Here is a 20,127-nt window from a genome sequence, read left to right on the forward strand (position 1 = left end):
TGATTCGCACGTTATAGTAGCCGAAGTAAGCACCGAACTTCTTGCCAGTTAACAGATATTTTTTATTGTTTTTGGGATCCCATCGTGAATTTCTATTTTGCAACACGCCGATGTACCCCTTTTTTTCACGAGGGACGGGTGAAGCGAGATGAATTCATGTCAAACTAAGTGAAGCGAGCATTTTGAAGACTGAGGTAAGAAAAGCGTTTTTTTATTTACTCTTTTTTAAAGGAATGCTTATCCTTTTTATGACTCTTTAAGACCATGAACGACTTATTTTTTCTAACAATATCAATACTTATAACTTAGAAAAACGTAGAGCAGCCAGGTAAAGAGCATGTAACGAATATCATTAACTTGATTTGATTTCAGTTGATTTGCTACTAGAATTTTCATAGCTGATTTTAAAATGGACTCATGACAGTCGTTCAGAAAACTTAAAAAATTCCTGATCCTTGTCATCTTGTCATTTCCCAGCCCAAATTTTGCCTAAATACCATTTCTCGGCCTATTTTTTGCCAACCTGTAAAATTACCATGTTTTTATTTGTGATAACCTCTCCCAGTGACCCAAATCTAATTTTTTTTTCAGTGAAAAATAGGCAAATCCCAGTACCCATTTTAGCCCTTCAGGCCCCTCTTCCTATAGTCAGTCTTTTTGGTTGAAACGTATATTTGTTCTCTATTTGTACTGCTGCGTTCTTTGGACAAATCAGCAAGCATTCTTTCTGTTGAGTACTGATATTAAATACTGCAAATAATAGCACCTTGTTTCAAACAAAAAAAGCTCAAACTTTTATTTCAAATTTTAATATGAACCTGCATCTATTTTGCTACCTATTTTACAAATTGTTTTCTGCTTTTAGATCGAGCGGTTTAAAAACACTGATGTAAACCGCCAAAACCATTCGTCCAATCGTTGAAGTCCTAAAAAGTATCATTAACCAATCAGAATTCAAAGCGAGAACATGTTATAAGTGACGAGCGCAGGAAAACATGTAACAGGTGGAAAAGCGCGGGAAAACATGTAACCATTGTCAAGCGCGAGTCACGTGACCCAAATCAAGATTGGTTTGGTTTCTCCCTTGATTGGCCGTGAAAACACATCTTCGCTCTGATTGGTGCACGGAATTTTCTATCTATTTCAAAATGAATTCGCTGCAGGAACCAACCTAGCCTGCCTATTACATATACTAAAGTGTTGTTATCTGCAACAGTGGTGCCATACCGACAGATAACACTCTATTTACAACAACGTTATATCTACGGGCAGTTTTCTCTTCGCGCACAGAGCGAAGGCAAACAAATATAAAATTTTATCAAATATACAGCTGTCTGATTAGTTTTACTCTATGGAAATTGCTATATCAAGCAGCTAAATATTATAACCGCGGCTACATATAAAATATCATAATTCCTTGGTTTTCATTATTTTCCTTTCAATGTATCTACAACAGAAGATAATGGTATGATTATTTTACAGACAAAGTTTTAAGATATATCATTCACTTGGTATTGAGACGAAAATATTTAAGAGTTATCGAACAGGAAGGAGAAGGGAAATCCGGAAGGGGCGCTCAAACTCAGAACGTGATCAAAAGGATCAAAAGGTTGCAATAGATAAACAAGAACAAAAAATCAAACGCCGGAAGTGGATAGAAGGTGAACAGCGAGACCGCTGACAAGGTGGTAAAGGCAGCTTTGTAGGCTCGTTTGCGCCTCGTTAGCACACAGAGCTGCTGTTCTGACGTCACTATTGGCCGGTCCTTGGTAGCGTTGACGTCATCCTTAACTCTCCTTGGTTCGTCTGTTTCATGGAGAAAGTCCCTTAAAGGTAAGCCTAAGGGAAAAAAGCTTTAAAAATCAAAATCAACCCTTCGTCTTTTTAGAGTAGCGGTTGTACGATGGTTAGTGTTAAGACGCATTTACTCTCAAGGTTCCTCTCTCAACGCAGGAGTAAAATGAGGAATGGTAATTGAGTGGAACTGCCATCATTCTGTCATCATTCTCTTACTTAAAAGTTGGAATAAAAGACGGAAAGAACAGAAGAGCGCTAGCAACTGTCCTTGACCTCAACGATGAATTATATGTCAACTGGATCACTCGAGCTCGCTCTCTATTTCCACGACCGAATAGCCAGCCACCTGAGTTAACTTTCGTTCGTGGCATTAAAACAAAAGCAAGAAGTCTAATTGTGTTTCTATCCGTGAAATAGAAAATGCCTTGTATATTTACATAGATAATCAGGTGTAAACAAAAAGCAAAAAAATGCACCAATGCCTAATATCCGTGATCACTTATAGACGCATCCAAAACGACTTCACGGCCAATCAAAGCCCGCGTTATATAATCACCGTTTTTTTAATTTGTTTATGTAACAAACCTTCCGCATCAATTAAGTCCTCGTACCCAGACTTCATATCCTCATCCAAAGTATAACTGACGTGGGAGGCTTCCCCTGAACGTGCAGCATCTAGGTAATAAATTAATACATTTAAAAAAAAACAATTAATTAATAAGTACCATATTTCCATGATTATACGCCGGTATCCAAAACTTTCCAGAGAAAAATCTCGGCTATGGCTCGTGGTGCTACTTATGACAGTTTTTGGTCTATAAGAATGAATAAGAATGTAGATAAAGACTGCCTAAAGGTAGAGCCTAGTGACCCGTCAGGTAGGCGCTTATCACAGTTTCAGTAGCATGAAGCGACTAAGGGCATTTCTACACCCCCTCCCCCCTGGACGGGATGCTAGTCCATTGTAGGGTTACTTCTCAGCATTAAATTCGTCGGTACGTACCCATTTATACATCTTGGTGGAGAGAGGTACTGCCAGAGTGAAGTGTCTTGCCCTAGAACAGAACACACTGATCCCGGCCAGGGCTCGAACCCGAACCGCTCGATCAAGCGCGCAAAGCATTTGGCCACCGCGCCTCCCTTTATCGGAATAGTCAGAGTAATACCATGGAAAGATGCGGTCGATTTTTTAAATACCTATCGCCAAGAGGGACACTTACTTTTACTTGCTTTCCTTCTTTCCCTCATCCTATTCACAGCTGCTTTAGCTGTTGAGCATTTTTCCTCGATTGTTTCCTTCACGACTTTCTTTATGAAAGACAGCACAGTGAAGTCACTCTCTAGATCTGTGATTAAGGTTATTGGTGAGAAAAGCAACAATACGTTAAAACCATGTACGAAACGGCTTCACAACCAACCACATACACTAATAATACACCTCTTTTATACAGACATTTAAAGGGCAGAACTGGCTCTCTGTATTATATAAGAATGCAGAACCCAAGGAGCAGTGTCACGATATTTTAAGTCATCTTTCAGATAACTTTCAAAATAAAGGAAAGGAGTAATTAAACCCCGAAAATAAACATGGACGGTTTCCACTGACGAAGATTAAGACGGATTACGAATGACAAACTTGAAAAAACTTGCCAGTTTTGTCAAGATGCGTGTACATGACTTAGCTGCTTTAATTTAAAAGGCTAATATTTTTTCAAACCTTACAAGAGGAAGCGCGAAGTTGCCTTGCTTTCTTGTTCATAAATTGTCATGATATACCATCTAAGGATTTTTTTTTTTTGGGGGGGGGGGGGGCGAATCTTATTAAAAAATTGTAACTTAAATCAGGAGCCCATTGCTCCTGCTTACACACAGATGGAGGTAGTATGGAGATATCTGGGAGTAGTATAGAGTATAGAGGTATGTGCCAGTAAGAAGAGTTTCAAGTGTATCATTGTTATTGGAATTACACACCTTCGGCATCTGTGTAGTCTTCATCCCCAGGCTCTATATCTTCATCCAAAGGATAATTGACGTCTTCACTTTCCTCTGCGGTAGAAATTTTGTTCGAAGTGGCCGCATCTAGACAACAAGTAGTTATATACTTTAGCTGCAAGATCCCCAATTTTTTGCGATACATCTGTTCCATTCTTTGTAGTGGAGCCCCATACCTGAGAAACTTTGGTAAACCCATAGAGCTAAAACAAAATTGGTTGTCATGTGACTCCGTCCGTCCGTACGTGCGTTTGCTGTTGTTTCTGTGCGCGGTCAAACAACAACACGAATGAAAAATCTCTAAGGCCTAAAAACGGTATCATCGCGTGAATTCAGAGTTGAATGAAGGCAAAATTAAAAACTTTGGAGTTTTGCGTTTAATCTTGGCTAAATCTCTATACTATCTCATTATCTATCGCGAATAGGTCGATCTTGCAAGCCAACATTGGGATGGAAGCGAATGACCACTTCTGTCTAGCTCAGCTGCTAATACTATTGTAGCTGTGTCTAATGTATAGCAAGCTTTCTTCCGAATTTTTAGTCTGGAGAATACAACGACCCAGCATTTGTCGGTGCCCAATTGTGCTCATAGGTGGAAAGAATCTCTTTATGAGTCAGGAATCTTTTCAAGAGTACAAAAGGGAACCCACATCCCTCAATACAATAGGTATATCTTACTTTTTCTTTCTTTCCTTCTTTCTTTTACCCTATTCACTGCTGCTTTAGCTGTTGAACATTTTTCTTTTATGAAAGACAACACAGTGGCGTCACCCTCCAGATCTGCAATAAATAGCATTATTATAATAAGCGTTTCACAATAGTCTGGGAGTGTTATGTACTAATTTCTAAAACGTTCACACAAAACTCAAAACTTCGACGTAGAAGATAAGACTGATTAATTTAACATAGTTCACTACAAAAGTTCCTCCCGTACCACCGGCCCCTTCTTCTCTTTTCTGCAAACATCATTAAGCAACAATGCGACCTTACAGAAACTAAAATTTTATTAATAACTCGTACCTGGCGAATCTAGTTCTTCCTCCATCTCTTTGTGTCTTATTTCTTTGCACACTGCGGACGATGATTTAGAAAATTAGTGATTAAGAAGGAATTAAGAATCCGTTGTACAGAAAGATACAAGTTATTTCTTTGTAAACTTAGAAAAAAACTTACGGTTGTGACAATTCTTTTAAAAAAAAGATTGAAATAAGTGGCCCAGTATTTTCATACAGTAAGGTAAGGTGCCGGTATGTGACTGAAGTACAATTTTGCTTTCTGTAACCGATTTTTGATGTGGGGTTAAATCCGTTAAATCCGTCTGGTTAGATTCTTTTAGAAGACGGGTAGATTTTGCTGCCGACTTGATTATTCCCACACCAGCATTGCCTGAAATTCATCCGTTTTCTCAGGTTGTTTACAGTCAATTTTGGATTTTATTGATAAATAAAACGCAACCGCTAAATATTTTAGAAGAAATTTAAAGAAACGGATATCGCTTTGGGAAGCTCTTTGGTTTTCGATCTGAATGAAAAATTTCTGGTATCGATAGAGAAACTTGCTCGTGTAAATTGGGTAATTTGGTTTTGGTTCTCCTTCTTTTTTTATTTTGTGGGGGGGGGGGGGGGGGTAAAATAAACTTGTCTCGCAAACATCAACGTTAGTATAATTCTGTTGTAGTGATACAATATGCGACAGATTTTTTTCAGTAGAATTTGTGATTGGCATAAACTGTTTCAGGTGTAAATTAATTCTACATGTATTTGAGTAACAAGTAATATGAACAAGCAGAGCGGTTTGTTTCGACTCGATTCGACAGGGGCATAAACACGTCTGGCAATCATTTTTAAATTTTTGCATTCTGTTACTGTTAAAATTTAAATGGAGGTATCTTGCCGTCTCTGCAATGTGTGTGATCAAAAGGCGGGATGAATTTTAAAATTGATTTTTCACAAATGAAAGCAGATCTACAGTTAATATGAACCCAATGTTGTTTTAGACGCCAATGGGTGAGCTGTGTGTACACGGAAGCTTCAAGAGTTTTTTTAGTCATCGATCCTTTCTTATCACACAAATTCTAGAGTAGTATCAAAATGTAGCAGTGTGTTCAAAGCAGAATCGGTGTGTTATCATTATATACCGACCAGGAAACTTCAATAAACAGAGAATATCTTCTCTTGCTGGTCAAATTCGATCTTGTTCACAAAATTTAATGAAGCAATTTATTTCCGTCAAAAAATTTAGTGAAATAAAACTGATGTATTTAAAGCTGACTGAATGCTTTTCGATTGTTTAGGAATTTTTATGGTTGGGAAATTATACACCAAACCGCGGTACATGTTTATGCGACCTTTTCTGTCGAAACAAATCAACATAATTTAGATACCTGAAAATATTTGCGAGACATGTTTACGCGAGTGTCTCTTCGATTCTCTGTCGATACCTGAAATTTTTTATTCGGATTTCAAACCAAAGCGACTCTCTAAGCATAATTTGTTTCTCAAAAGTTCTGGTGAATCATCAGATAATTCGTTTTATTGATCAGCAAAATCCAAAGCTTCAAATTCAGGTTATGCTTAAAGGTGAATACAAAATATATTCGAGTCGACAATTAATCTTACCGCTAAGCTGTTAGAATTTCTTCTCTAGCCTGTTAGACCTTGAATGTCTTAATTTTTATACTTATAGACTGTATAAGGATTATGATTCGTGGCCAATTTGTGAAGGGAATACTTTTTTCCGACTCGTAATGCCACCCACCGCTAATAGAACGCTATATTTTTTTAGCCAGCGATGCAACTTCCGTTTTTTCCTGGGATCGGAATTTTGAACAGAGGGGTTTTCCCGAACAACTCTTGATGTGACAATGCTTAATTTATTCTGACATCATACGTTCTAGTTTGTTTTGATCAGTACGCAATCAAGATTCCTAGTCCATTAGTTTCAGATGTACTGTCTTCGTGGCTTTTAAACATCGAATTTGTCAACGAAAACGACAACAGCCTTTATTTAAGTGATGGAATCTGATGTAGTATTTACATGCCATGTGTGTGGGGTGAACTCATTTGCACAACTGATTTGAAACTGATTTCGCACTGATAGCGGTGCACCCGGATGAAAGTAATTCTCGCCGTGTACTATCTCTAGAGATCGCTCCATTGCAAGAACATTCGAGGAAATCGTAGTCCAGAAACTTTTGAAGATTTATAGGGGTGCGGAATGCGGAGTCACCTTGCTACGGTACGTTAAACGGTCAAAATCAAAAAAACTACCAATGAAAAAGCATCATCGCAGTTGCAACTGCAAGTGATGAAAGCGGAAAACTATTATTTTTTGGACAGGCGAATGCGGAACAATCAAACCTAGGCGATATAGACTTTCGGTTGAAACTATCTATCTCTAAATTAAACAATATTGGCAACGGGAATCTACGTACCGCAGCAGAGTATGGGTCCATGTAGATGTCGATACAGAGGCTCCAGTTTAGACTCAAACGAGTGCACCAGATACCAAAATGCATGCCGGTCTTTTTGCTCCACAACTGCTAGTAGCTCGGTAACCTTCCTATCTACAGTGGGCAATAAGCTGTTGTTGAAAATTCTCTCATGATCGAGCTGGTCAAATTGGTTGTGAGCTCTCATATATCTCAGGATATAATGCAAATAATCGTCGTTTCGGATTTTGTTCGGAATAAGAACCAAAAACTCATCCAGGCCTCTATCTGAGACTCTAAGGTACGTTTCGATAATCTTTTCCGATTCTGGAGTGAGTGTATTTTCCTTTTGAAGGAACTGTTCGCAGTCTTGGAGCTTTGAGTGTTTCGGCATTGCTGCTCGGTCAGGTTCTCAGACACAATAACTTGGACTCGCTGTTGCACAGACATTAAGCTGTAAATAAAAGTAATATTTCATAACAGGATGTAACATTCAGGTTAAATACCTACGTCAGCAAGTCACGCCACAAGGCACAGATTAAATTCTTATTGGAGTAAGAAAAGTGGTCCCTCGAAATATCGCTCACTGATTGGTTGGTGAGTGACCAGGGGTTTTTACCTTGCTTCAGGGCGGGACAGGGTGATGAAACGGTGTTTATATTTGCTGCAACTTCTCCATAATACGGAATGCGTCTGGGTCTGGTTCGCTCTTCTCCTGTTTTGGGGAGAATATGGAGGAATTGATTTAAACCTAAGCTCGAATTTACTGCAATATCAATTTAAAGGTAGGTAAAATGGCAGCGAATGGCCCTTTTCTCCCAGAGGAGAGTCAGGATTAGGAAGAAGAAAATGGCAGCGATCAGATTAGTTGTAATCAAACAGTGGTAATCATAAAGGGTTATATGTGAATAACTATCGTTTTGCACTCGTTTATATTTTTTCCACTGTAAAAAAAATAGGTCTCCTCTACTAACCTAGTAACACACACGGAAAATCGTAAATTAGACATTCCACTGAACTGTTGACCTCAAGAACTGGAGAAAAACATTGTTACGGATGAGTTGAGTTAAGGATTCCAGCGAAGGAAGGGGATTTACCGATTTCAGCGTGGATATTTTTATCTCGACTTGGTTGGGCCGGGAAATCCACACAATGCACCATTCCTTTTCCAAACTCAAGAACAAATGGAAATGTTCAAAAGAAGTGATAGTAAGTTGTTGTCAGTAAAGGTTATCCAACAAGTAGTTGCATTTGAGAAAGGCTCAATGAATATTTTGGTAAAAGTTTCACTCGACCGGGTAGATTAAAAATCCCTGCAGAAAGTGAAAGACAGGAGTGCTGAAGCAGAGGGGGGAAAATCGTGTCATATTAAAAAATCGTTTGTTAGAAACAGATGATGCAAGCCGTTCAGATGATGGCACGGAAATAAAATTCTTGCTGTGAGAGAAATGTCCCAAACTGGAGAAGACCAAGAGAGCTGCAAGAGAGCTGCAAAATGACATCGATTTTCTCTAAAACATGGGACGAGGAATGGGAATGGGGGATATGTAAAAGGGGAAATCCCTTACAAGGAGAATTTATCAAAAGAGAGAATCTCTAAAAGGGAGAAACCCTTAAAAGAGAAATATCTGAAAAGGGAAATTTAAAAGGGAAAATCCCCTACGATATTTATTCGCATTTAAAATAATAAGGAAAAGCGTAGTTTTGGGTTGGAAATATTAAATATTGGTAGTTCAAAATATTATCTTGGGAAATGTATATAAGTACTCGAAACGTTAGCTGTAAATAATGTTGCTGATTCGTTCTCTTAATTTAGTTGATCAAATGATATCTTCTCCTTTTTCGATGTTGGAATGTAAACACAGATCGATGTTGTGTTTCTTGGAAACAAGTTCTTCGGCGAAGTATGTGTAAATTACTTGGTTGTTCTATTGCACTAAAAATTCTGCTATGTATCTTGGTTATTTTAAATGTATTCCTTACTTGGAACTTATCAACCGATTTCTTGGTGAAACTTGGGTTCATTCAAATTCCTTGAGCATCATTTCCGCCTTGACATTATTTTCAATTTCCAGCTGCGTTACCTAAGCAATTTCTTAGTGTACACACGGGTGTCGTTGGAAATAATAAGATGAAATTGAGGAATCACTTTTTGTAACCGTACGATGAAGAAACGTGCGATGACATGGAGGGCCTCTGAGGAATTCTACTCCTACATTGAAAGCGTATGCAGAAGAACCCCTTGACATGAATTACGCACACTACAATGTCATACCAATTGCTGTTAAGCAAGCTGATGAAGTGGCTTGTACATTAGACAAAATGGTTAAACAGGGTATAATTCCAAAGGATAGCATATTTTATAAGTATTTATAGGGTAATAAGATGAGATGTTCAACATGACAATAGCATGGGACACAGAAAATTTCTGCGTCCCCGACGGGAATCGAAGTCGAACCCGTGGCCTCCCAGATACCGGTTGGGCGCTCTTACCAACTAAACTACGAGAGACTCGTTGTGAGCTGGGCCATTTACTAGGTTGATTTGTGACACGCGTCCTGCATACTGCTAGAATCAAATGGTAACTAATCTCGGTGGACCATCTGATAGGACTCTTACCGCAAACGGTGGTGGTTACTGATACGACAAAGAGTGATGTGCTCAGTGTGTTATTGAGAACCTTCCGCGATCTTGTTAAGAAAAATGATTCTGCTGTGACGGATTGTCCGATATTCACTATTAAAAGTGATGAGTGTTCATGGAAGATCTCTTCATGCAGAAAACGATGTAATTGTGTTGAAACCTGGTTTGACATTCGACCCAACTCAGAAAAATGTTACTGGCCTTGCAAAAGGAAACTTAAAGCTGATTTCCAGTCCGTACTGCGCAGACTCGGGGTTTGTTTACGTTTTTGTTTTGAATTCGTTGAAACGTTACACTTCGGTGACAGCATACATGAAGTGTTTTAGTCCGCCATTACAGTTCGCTTCGTTCAAGAACTTCCGATGAGCTGAAACGTCGGTTTGAAATAGCGTCAAGGTTCTTCTACTTGTTATTATTTGTTCTGCAAGGATATCTGGCGTTAATAATGAAGAAACAGGTAAGTTTGTCACGTAATTTTTAGTTTTGCTTTGTTTGTGAGGCTCACATAAACATTGCAGCCGAGATTGCGCAGTACGGACTGTAATTCATCTTTAAGTACGGATTGATGCAAACAAGGATAAAATGGCTCAACTAGCGAGATATCTAAAAAACAATACAGCCACAGAGACGTGCAGTTGTTCACTTGTAACAAATACATCATCTCTGTTTGTGGGGGGTCTCTTATCATAGTCAAAAGGGAAAACTGGAGAATATCTAAAAGAAAATCTCGTTCAAGAGCAGGTCATGCAATTTAGCAGCGGATTCAGACCTTCAGGTAAGTGGGGCCCGATCATCTAGACCATGAAATAAGAGGGGGAGGGCCCGCTCTCGAAAATATTTTTTTCTCGGCTCTTTGGGCCTCAGTTTAGCCTAAAAATAAAGTGGGGGCCCGAGCCCCACCGTTGATCCGCCACTGACTGCAATTGTAGTTTGGTGGAGTATGCCTTGAAAAATGCTCATCAGATGTTTTAGAACAAAGTGACTCTTATCTCATACAAGGAAGTTCAAACTTTATTTCAGATTAGTTAATGATGAACCTGCATCTATTTTCCTACCACTTTGATTCTACAAATTATTAACTTCTGCTCTTAGAGCAAGCGGTTTCATTAAACTGACATAAAACTGTCAAACACAATTTTTCATTGGGCCAATTGTTGTAGCCGTAAATAGCATCAACTAAGCAATCAGAATCCGCACGAAAATATGTAATCACTTTGCAAGCACGGGAAAACATGTAACCGGTGGAAAGCGCGGGAAGACATGTAACCAGTGGCAAGCGCGGGAAGACTCACGTGACCCAAATTAAGAATAGTTTGGATTCTCACCTTATTGGCCGTGAAAACATATCTTCGCTCTGATTGGCTAACTAACTATAGAGCTCAACTCGAAAGACTTTCGAAAAATTGCTCATTTCTATGCACTAGATCACCTGAAATACCATTCAATAAAGTATGCAAGCGTCATCAAATTAAATATGTTTTTTGTGCCACGCAATGCTACAATTTTTAATCTAGTTTTTTTAAAAAAAATATCTCGGCCCCAGAACAACTTTCAATTTTACCGGATAACAAATCAGGTATTTGTTCGTTTTGCATATTATTTCAAATATATTTGGTGCGGGAACCAGCCTGCCTATTCATGATATATTTCTGAATATAAGATTATATATATAAAGTGTTGTTTTCTACAACAGTGGTGACATACCGACAGATAAAAGTGTTTCTTTCGCTACTCTATTTACAAAGGTATTATATCTACAGGCAGTTTTCTCTTCGCGCACAGTGCGAAGGCAAACAGATCTGACTAGTCTTACTCTATGAAAATTGCTTTTTTAGGCAGGTAAACATTATAACCGCCTCTGCATGTAAAATATCAGAATTCCTTGGTTTTCTACAACTTTTCTTCCAATGTATCTACAACAGAAGATAATGGTATGATTATTTAACAGAAAAGTTGTAAGATGTTTTATTAACAGAGATCAGGATTCGAGAGACAAAAATAGGGGAAGGAAAACCCGGAAGGGGAGCTCAAACTCAGAACGTGATCAAAAGGATCAAAAGGTTGCAATAGATAAACAGGAACAAAAACTCAAATACTGGAAGTGGATAAAAGGTGAACAGAGAGACCGCTGACAAGGTGGTAAAGGCAGCTTTGTAGGCTCGTTTGCGCCTCGTTACCACGCAGAGTTGCTCTTCTGACGTCTTTGACGTCACTGTAGCGTTGATGCCGTCCTTAACTCTCCTGGGTTCGTCTGTTCCATGTAGAAAGTCCCCTAAAGGTAAGCCTAAGGGTAAAAAAGCTTTAAAAATCAAAATCAACCCTTTCTTTGTTGGAGAAGCGGTTGTGCAATGGTTAGTGTGCGGTCCCCGTCCTCCCTTTAAGCAGGAGTAAAATAAGGAATGGTCAATTGATTGAACTATATCTATTAAAAAAGACGCTGCATTTGGACAAGTTGGTTATTTTTTCACTTTATCGCTGGAATAAACACAGTCAATCATTCACTAGCAACTTTCCTTGTCCTTATGTATAATGCTACCGGCTAAGTTAACTCTTTATCGTGGCTTAAAAACAAAAGCAAGAAGTCTGATTCGCTTTCTATCTAGAAAATAGAAAATGGCCTGTGCGTGTCAACGTGGCCTTGCGCATGACAAGAGAAAGTTTAGGGTAGCTAGAATTGGATAATAATTAGCGTAAACCCGAGCCAAAGGATCGGTTTTACATGTGCATAAGTATACCTTCACTACTCCCTTACTTTCTCTTATTTTTGCATCAGGTGTAAACAAAAAGACAAAAACTGCAACAGTGCGTTATGACCGTGATCACATAAATTATAGACGAATCCAAAATGACTTCACGGCCAATCAAAGCCTGCGTTATATAATAACAGTTTTATAACTTGTTTATGTTACACACCTTCCGCATCGATGTAGTCCTCGTCCCCAGACTCTATATCTCCATCCAAAGTATAACTGGCGTGTGAAGCTTCCCCTGTACAAGACTGCCTTGAACGTGCAGCATCTAGTTAATAGATTAATACATAAAAAAGAACAATTAATAATTACCATGTTTTCTTGATTAAACGCTGGTCTCCAAAAATATAGCGTTTATAAACCTGACTATGGCTCGTGGTTCTACCTATGACATTTTTTTGGTCCATAAGGTTAAGGCCAAGCCTAGTGGTCCATCAGGCCCGAGCTTATCCCGTTTTCAGAAGCATGAAGCGACTAGGACTATTTCTATCTAGTCCCCCTTGGATAGGATGCTAGTCCATCGTAGGGTTACCCCCAGCATTACGCTCGCCAAAGCCCATTTATACACCTGGGTGGTGAGAGGCACCATGAGAGTAAAATTGACTTGCCATGGTTGCCGGACCATACGATCCGGAGTCCAGCGCAATAACCATTATGCCACCGCGCCTCCCTTTATAAGAATAAGACACGGAGAAATGGGTCGATTTGGTAAATTGCTATCTCGCTTTACAACAGTCTAAACTGATGTAATGCTTTGCTATCCCATTTCGGAACATACCGTAGAATTCCGGTTATAAGCCCTGGGCTTATACAACTTGGTAAGGGTTTTTGGGTGGGCTTATAAGCGGAGGGGCTTATTCGGGAGGGCTTATAAGCGGAAGGAAAAAAACGTTTCGAAACAAGCCTAGAGAGTGTTGATCGAAATACGTTTTTAAGTTAAAAACGCACAAGAAAGCAACATTTAGCCCTGTTCAGTACTGTCATCGGGTAGAGGGGGGCTTATATCCGGGGGGCTTATAACCGGATGTATTTTTTTGTTTCAGGTTGATGGGTCTATAACCGGGGGGGGCTTTAAGCGGGGGGCTTATAACCGGAATTTTACGGTAGGCCACTGACAAAACTCCTCCAGCCCCCCCCCCCCCCCCCCCCCCCCTCTTTCCCTGGCCAGGTGTTCCATCTGCGCTCCATTAGTTAAGTAACACTTACTTTTCCTTGCTCTCCTTTGCTTCATCCTATTCCATTTTTCCTCAAACGCTTCCTTCACGACTTTCTTGATGAAAGTCAGCACGGTGACATCACTCTCCAAATCTGTCAGTGACAAATAAAAGGTTTCTGGTGAGAAAAGTTCTAACACGCCATAATGCGTATCAAACGACTTCACAGTCAACCACAACACACGTTGTATCCTCAAAATTTTATGCACTCGAAACTCTCTGATAAAAAAACAATAAATGGGAGAACTTCGTGTGCGCATTATGGAGAAGGGGAGGGTGAAGAGAAGGGGGAACTTGCTGGAGATGGTGGGGCTTATTTTAAATTATATATATAACTTATATCAGTTGGGGTACACATAAGGAAAAAAGTGGATTTTTCTTATGTTTTAGTGCTATTTGGTAACAAAGTTCTACCATAAAAAGTAAATTTGGTGCATGCATAACTTTAAAAGCGCAAAGTTTCCTTGTTTATACTTGTTCATGAACTGTCATGATTTACCATCTAAGGAGAGGGGGCTCTGAAAGAGAGGGAGGGAGAGAAGGAGGGGAGCTTATTAACAAATCTATGTTCTAGACGGGGGTGGGGGATTTATAGAGCTTTTACGGTGTATAAATCCTGGTCTTCCTGGGACCATGCAAGCTGTCCGATGTATAAAGGTACCAGTGTCGTAAAGGTGTCCATAAGAAGAGGTCAAGTGTATCGATCAATGTTACTAGTGTTACACACCTTTGGCATCTGTGTAGTCTTCATCCCCAGGCTCTATATCTTCATCCAAAGGATAATTGACATTTTCAATTTCCTCGGTGGTAGATATCTTGTTCGCATCTGGATAACGTGGAAATATAAACTTTAGCATGTTTGTCCTAACACTTGCTAGCGGAGCCCCATAACTGAGAAACTTTGGTAAAACCATAGAGCTGAAAAATGTTGGTTGTCATGTGACTCCGTCCGACCGTACGTTGGTTTGCTGTTGTTTCGGGACGGTCAAACAACAACAACAACAACAACAACAACATGATTAAAAAAAATTATTAGCCCTAAAAACGGTATCATCGCGAGAATTCAGCGTTGAATAAAGGGAAAAATAAATAACTGTGGATTTTCGCATTGAGGCTTGACTAAACCTCTCTTTTATCTTGGATTTCACCGCGAATAGGTCGATCTTGCAAACCAACATTGGGATGGAAGCGAATGATCACTCCTGTCTTGATGTTTTCTACTGTAGCTGTGTCTAATGTATAGCAACCTTTTTTCAATTTTTGTTTTTCCTGGAGAAGACTATGACCCAATATTTGTCAGTGCCCAATTATGCTCATAGGTGAAAGAATCACTGTACGAGTCAGGGACCTTTCTACGAATACAAAAGAGACCCCCCACACCTCAATACAAAAACTGTATCTTACTTTTCCTTTTTTTCCTTCTTTCCTTAAAGCTACTAACTGCTGCTTTAGCTGTTGAGAATTTTTCGTTGAAGAAGGAGAACACAGTGACTTCACCCACAGAATCTGCGATAAAAAATATTATTGAATTAAGCGTTTCACAATAGTGTGGGAGTGTTATGTACTAATTTCGTTCACTCAAACTCAAAACTTTATATACTGCACTATGTTTCAATTAAGAAGATCAGACTGATTAACAAAGTTCACTACAAAAATCCCTCTCGTACCACCGGCCCTTTTTCTGTTGTTTGCAAACATCATGAAGTAACAACTCGACCTTACAGAAACTAAAATTTAGTAATAACCCGTACCTGGCGAATCTAGCTCCTCCTCCATCTCTTTGTGCCTTATTTCTTTGCACACTGCGTACGAGATATTTGGAAAAGTTAGTGATTGAGCAGGAATTAAGGATCCGTTGTTCAGAAAGATATATGTTATGTCTTTGTAAACTTTGGGCATAGTTAATAAAGGGAAGGGAGGGAAGCCCGGCAAACATCAAAGGAGCAAACAAAGACGCCAAGATTTACGTTGGAAGGTCCCCGACCCTGCACATCTTTTGTCTTGCGCTCATACACTATGTATGAATTACGTAATCGCAATGTTTCTATTGGTTAGAGTGATTTCATTTAACCCGTGAAACAATATCTACCAGTTTGTACGTAATAGTCAAAAGTAAACAGAAGAAAACAATGGGATTAGTGTCTAATAGTATCTAAAAGTTTAATAACTATTTCACGTGTTAACTGAAATCACTCTAGTTGCATGAACATAAGTAATCACCAATTGTATTTTGTCAGGTTTTGAGCAGGGTCAACGCCCAAAATAGCAAACAAAACAAACAACAATGAACTTTTCTTTTTTATATAACCGCTTCCCTCTATTAACTATGCTTTGGGCCGATTTGCACTAGCGGACAAATTTAAATGTATAAATTTTTTGAAAAAAAAAATATATTTTTGTTTTTTGATAAATTTTTTTTTTTTCTCCTTTTTTTTTTTTTTGCGGAGACCTTATTGCCCGAAAAAAAATGACATGGCTATGGGTTGAAAGCCGAATAAAGAGGCTAATAAATGTGGGCAACAAAACGTGCATTGAAATAGTTGTGTACAAACCTTGCCTGTTTGCTTAAAGGAAACGATAGTTCTTTAATTAATTTCGTGGCGTTGCCCGCGAAGGTGTCAATGCACTGAATCCTTTTCCTTCGGAAATATTTTATTTATTCACTCGAGTTCAGCAAAAGTTAAAGTATTTTGGGGGTAGCCAATTAACATTGTTTTATCCCCCACTTGAAAGTAATACAAAAGCGTGTGAAACATTCACGGATGAACGGGTTAAAACATTTCGTTGAAAGTTTTGAGCTAAGCCCTGAGAACTTTATTAGCTTCATCACATTTGTATCAGCTTTGTTTCAAGGTCTTACACTGGATCCACCGCGCGCAAGCGCTTAAGCTATGGAAAAGCTGATTGCTACTGAATCAAACGGAGGGGTCACGCAGAATTTTGCGAGAAAAATCGAACATGTTAATAGCAATTTTCGAGACGAAACGAAAGCAGATAAATGAGAACTTTGGACTTTTGAACTACAGAGTTTGGAATATTTCTAATACTTTTCCTGTTGATGTGACTCGTTTTAAACGTAATGTTGAGATTTGTCGGCTTATTTTCCATTTTCTCTCAAGGCTTATTGCCCGAATTCTAAGCATTTTGCCCGAAAAATTTCGGCACTGGGGGGGCTGCAGCCCCCCTCGACCCCCCGCCTCGTACGCCTATGCATGCAACGAGGACCAATCATAACACAACTGCTTCTTTGTTGTCATGAATTGTAAGACAAGCTTTGCGTCTAAAAAAATGTATTCGCACTTGCTCTCTGCAACAGTTGACACATTAATGATGAAATCTACCAGTTGTTACAAAACTTGTCCCAAGTGCGAATTAATTGGCGCTTAGAGAAAAGCTTACGACAGTGACAATTCCTGTTCAAAAAGATTGCCAATGAAATAAGTAACCCAGTAGTGTCCTAGAGTAGGGTACCGGATATATGTGACTGAAGTACAATTTTGCCTCCTGTAACCGATTTTTGACGCGGTTTTTTTTTTTTTCAAGTTTTCCTCCATGACCTAGCCTGCAAATACAGCTGCCTCTCTTCGCTCTAGGCTGGTTGTTTACGACAGTTTTACGCAGGCTATCCTTGGTAAGAACCACATTCTTAAAGCATGGAACAAGCGAACGCTTTTAAAAAACATTGTCCATGATACTAAAGAGGGTTTAACTATTTAGTATTTGTAGTTTTGGTTGAAGTGCATCGGCGTGTGAAATGAAATCGTTTTGTATTGTCAATTGAATAAAGGGGTTTTCCCGAGCAACTCTTGATGAGAAAATGCTTAATTTATTCTGACATCACTACTTTCTATGTTAGCTTTGATCAGTACGCAATCAAGATTCCTAGTCCATTAATTTCATGAAACATAAATATATGATTTATTCAAGAAAAAAATAAAATAAAATACAATATTAAAAATACATCTTGAAAAGGGAAATACAGATCCACTGTCTTTTTTAAACATTGAATTTGTCAACGAAGACGACAGCAGCGTGTCGGGTGATCACAAAGTTGATTTCGAACAGATAGCGGTGTACCCGGAAGAAAGTACTTTATTCTTGCCGGGTACTATCTCTAGGGATCGCTCCATTGCAAGAAAATTGAAAAAACGTGGTTGAAAAACTTTAGAAGATTTATATAATACAATTGAATATTTGTCACAGGGGTGCAGAATGCAAAGTCAATCACATACGGTACGTTAAAAGGCGAAATTCATGAAAGTATACTGATATAAAAGTAAAAAGCATCACAGAAGTTGCAGTCGCGGTGAAGAAAGCGGAAAGCATTTGTTTTTTTGTTTTTTTACCGGCGAATGCGGAACAATCAAAACTCGACGATATAGCCGTTTGTTAATGTCTATCTCTAAATTGAACAATAAAAGGAAAAGAAACATTTCTTAGAGCACATTAACTCTGACATACAAAACAAACCTACGTACCGCAGCAGAGTATGGGTCCATGTAGATGTCGATACAGAGGCTCCTGTTTAGACTCAAACGAGTGCACCAGATACCAAAATGCGTGCCGGTCTTTTTGCTCCACAACTGCAAGTAGCTCGGTAACCTTTCTATCTAAAGTGGGCAATAAGCTGTGATTGAAAATTCTCTCATGATCGAGCTGGTCAAATTGGTTGTGAGCTCTCATATATCTCAGGATATAATGCAAATAATCGTCATTTCGGATTTTGCTCGGAATAAGAACCAAAAACTCGTCCAGGCCTTTTTCTGAGACTCTAAGGAAAGTTTCGAGAATCTTTTCCGATTCTGGAGTGAGTGTATTTTCCTTTTGAAGGAACTGTTCGCAGTCTTGGAGCTTAGAGTGTTTCGGCATTGCTGCTCCGTCAGGTTCAAGATCGTAGACGCAATAACTTGGACTCGCTGTTGCACCAGATCTTTAGCTGTAAATAAAATAAATATTTCAAAACAGGAAGTCAAAAATTAAGTTTCTTACGTCAGCAAATAATAAAAGGGTCAAGTGCTAAGCGAATATTGAGCGCTCATAGATGAACTTTAATGGAATAACATTATGCTTCAGTGCCTGCCGATGTAAACAGCTCATTTAATTTTCAGTGCAATAATTTCACAATACATAATCAAAATATAACATCTAAGTGAAACATAAAAATTAACTTCATGTAACTGCATGTGCAAAACTGTGCTCAATCACTTTTTGCCGTTAGCTCTTGTTTACTGTGTTGCCTTTCAGTTTCAATGTGTTTATTTAGTTTCCCAGGCTTCTAAGTTAAAATCACTTATGACCATTTTTACGCAACAATAAACTTCACACTGAATTTGCATCATCATTGTTTACTCTCAAATTAGTAAATACAATTTAAAAATAACCGCCAAGAAGCTAGTGAAATGAACACCTAACTGAGATGTTAGGTTACAGCGAGTTCAGTCTTTCATGTTTTGACACCATTGGAGATCACACGTTACTTCTTAATTGAAATATTTTCTATCAGAGCACTTCTTTAAGATAAATTTGATCAATTGTGTTTACTCTTGAAGGTACAAGTTCAAACACGATCCTTTGGAAACCTAATTACGAAAACTTACCGTGTTCCTAAAATGGAACTGAGTTGGCGTGAGAAATGGTCCCACACAATATCGATCGCTGATTGGTTAGTTGAGTCACCAGATGTTCCTACTTTGCATTTATCACGTGACCGCTAATAATGTTTAATATTTATGACGTATTTACTGAAAAAGGGCTGTAGTGAACTTTGCACTTTATTTAGTAGAGTTAATTTTAGATTAGAAGATCGACTGCATGTCTAAAAGTCATGTAAGATACTTTAGCCAATCAGGGCGACCGTGCTGTGTTTTTTTTTCAACCAATCAGAAACAAAGCTATAAGACTAACGTTTGTTTTCACGCGCTTGGGACCAGTCACAAGTTTGGTTAATTTTTCTTGTTAAGTTTTTATTGCACTTTGTGAGTTCCGAAGTCATAACATTTCCGGGCTATTACAGGTATTCTCATCAGCCCATGTCAACACGGAAAGCTACACTTATGTCCAGGATTGAACGCAAGTATTGTTTAATGAGTACTTCATGTTTGACTGTGTTATTTGGCATTTCCATATTACTTCATATTTGACAGAATTTGGTGTGTTTTGGTGAACTTTCATTAATGAGGACACTTGGTGACGCCTGTCATGAGGAACGTGAATCTCATTAGCGTTCAATCCTGGACATATCTGGAAAGCTACGGAAGTAATGTCACCCTGAGATTTTGCTTCAGTTTCTAGAAGGAATTCT

At 38.7% G+C, this 20,127-nt stretch overlaps 2 protein-coding genes across 2 annotated transcripts; both read right to left on the reverse strand.

The window, feature by feature from the left end:
- Positions 1–193: 193 nt before the first annotated feature.
- Positions 194–7,785, reverse strand: LOC144665293 (uncharacterized). The gene is made up of 7 exons (XM_078526515.1): positions 7,223–7,785; positions 4,810–4,860; positions 4,468–4,569; positions 3,769–3,876; positions 3,018–3,143; positions 2,383–2,472; positions 194–1,839 (listed from the first exon to the last, which is right to left on the reverse strand). The coding sequence occupies exons 1-7, from the start codon at positions 7,611–7,613 to the stop codon at positions 1,583–1,585; spliced, it is 1,125 nt and encodes a 374-aa protein (XP_078382641.1). The 5' UTR covers positions 7,614–7,785; the 3' UTR covers positions 194–1,582.
- A 2,709-nt stretch (positions 7,786–10,494) lies between these two features.
- On the reverse strand, positions 10,495–19,728 carry LOC144665296 (uncharacterized). Its single transcript, XM_078526519.1, has 8 exons — positions 18,305–19,728; positions 15,578–15,628; positions 15,231–15,332; positions 14,554–14,652; positions 13,819–13,920; positions 12,776–12,880; positions 10,663–12,146; positions 10,495–10,631 (listed from the first exon to the last, which is right to left on the reverse strand). The coding sequence occupies exons 1-7, from the start codon at positions 18,693–18,695 to the stop codon at positions 11,896–11,898; spliced, it is 1,101 nt and encodes a 366-aa protein (XP_078382645.1). The 5' UTR covers positions 18,696–19,728; the 3' UTR covers positions 10,495–10,631; positions 10,663–11,895.
- Positions 19,729–20,127: the final 399 nt, after the last annotated feature.

The sequence above is a fragment of the Oculina patagonica genome, chromosome 9 (assembly GCF_052425735.1).
Source record: "Oculina patagonica isolate OP01 chromosome 9, crgOcupat, whole genome shotgun sequence".
Taxonomy (NCBI): domain Eukaryota; kingdom Metazoa; phylum Cnidaria; class Anthozoa; order Scleractinia; family Oculinidae; genus Oculina; species Oculina patagonica.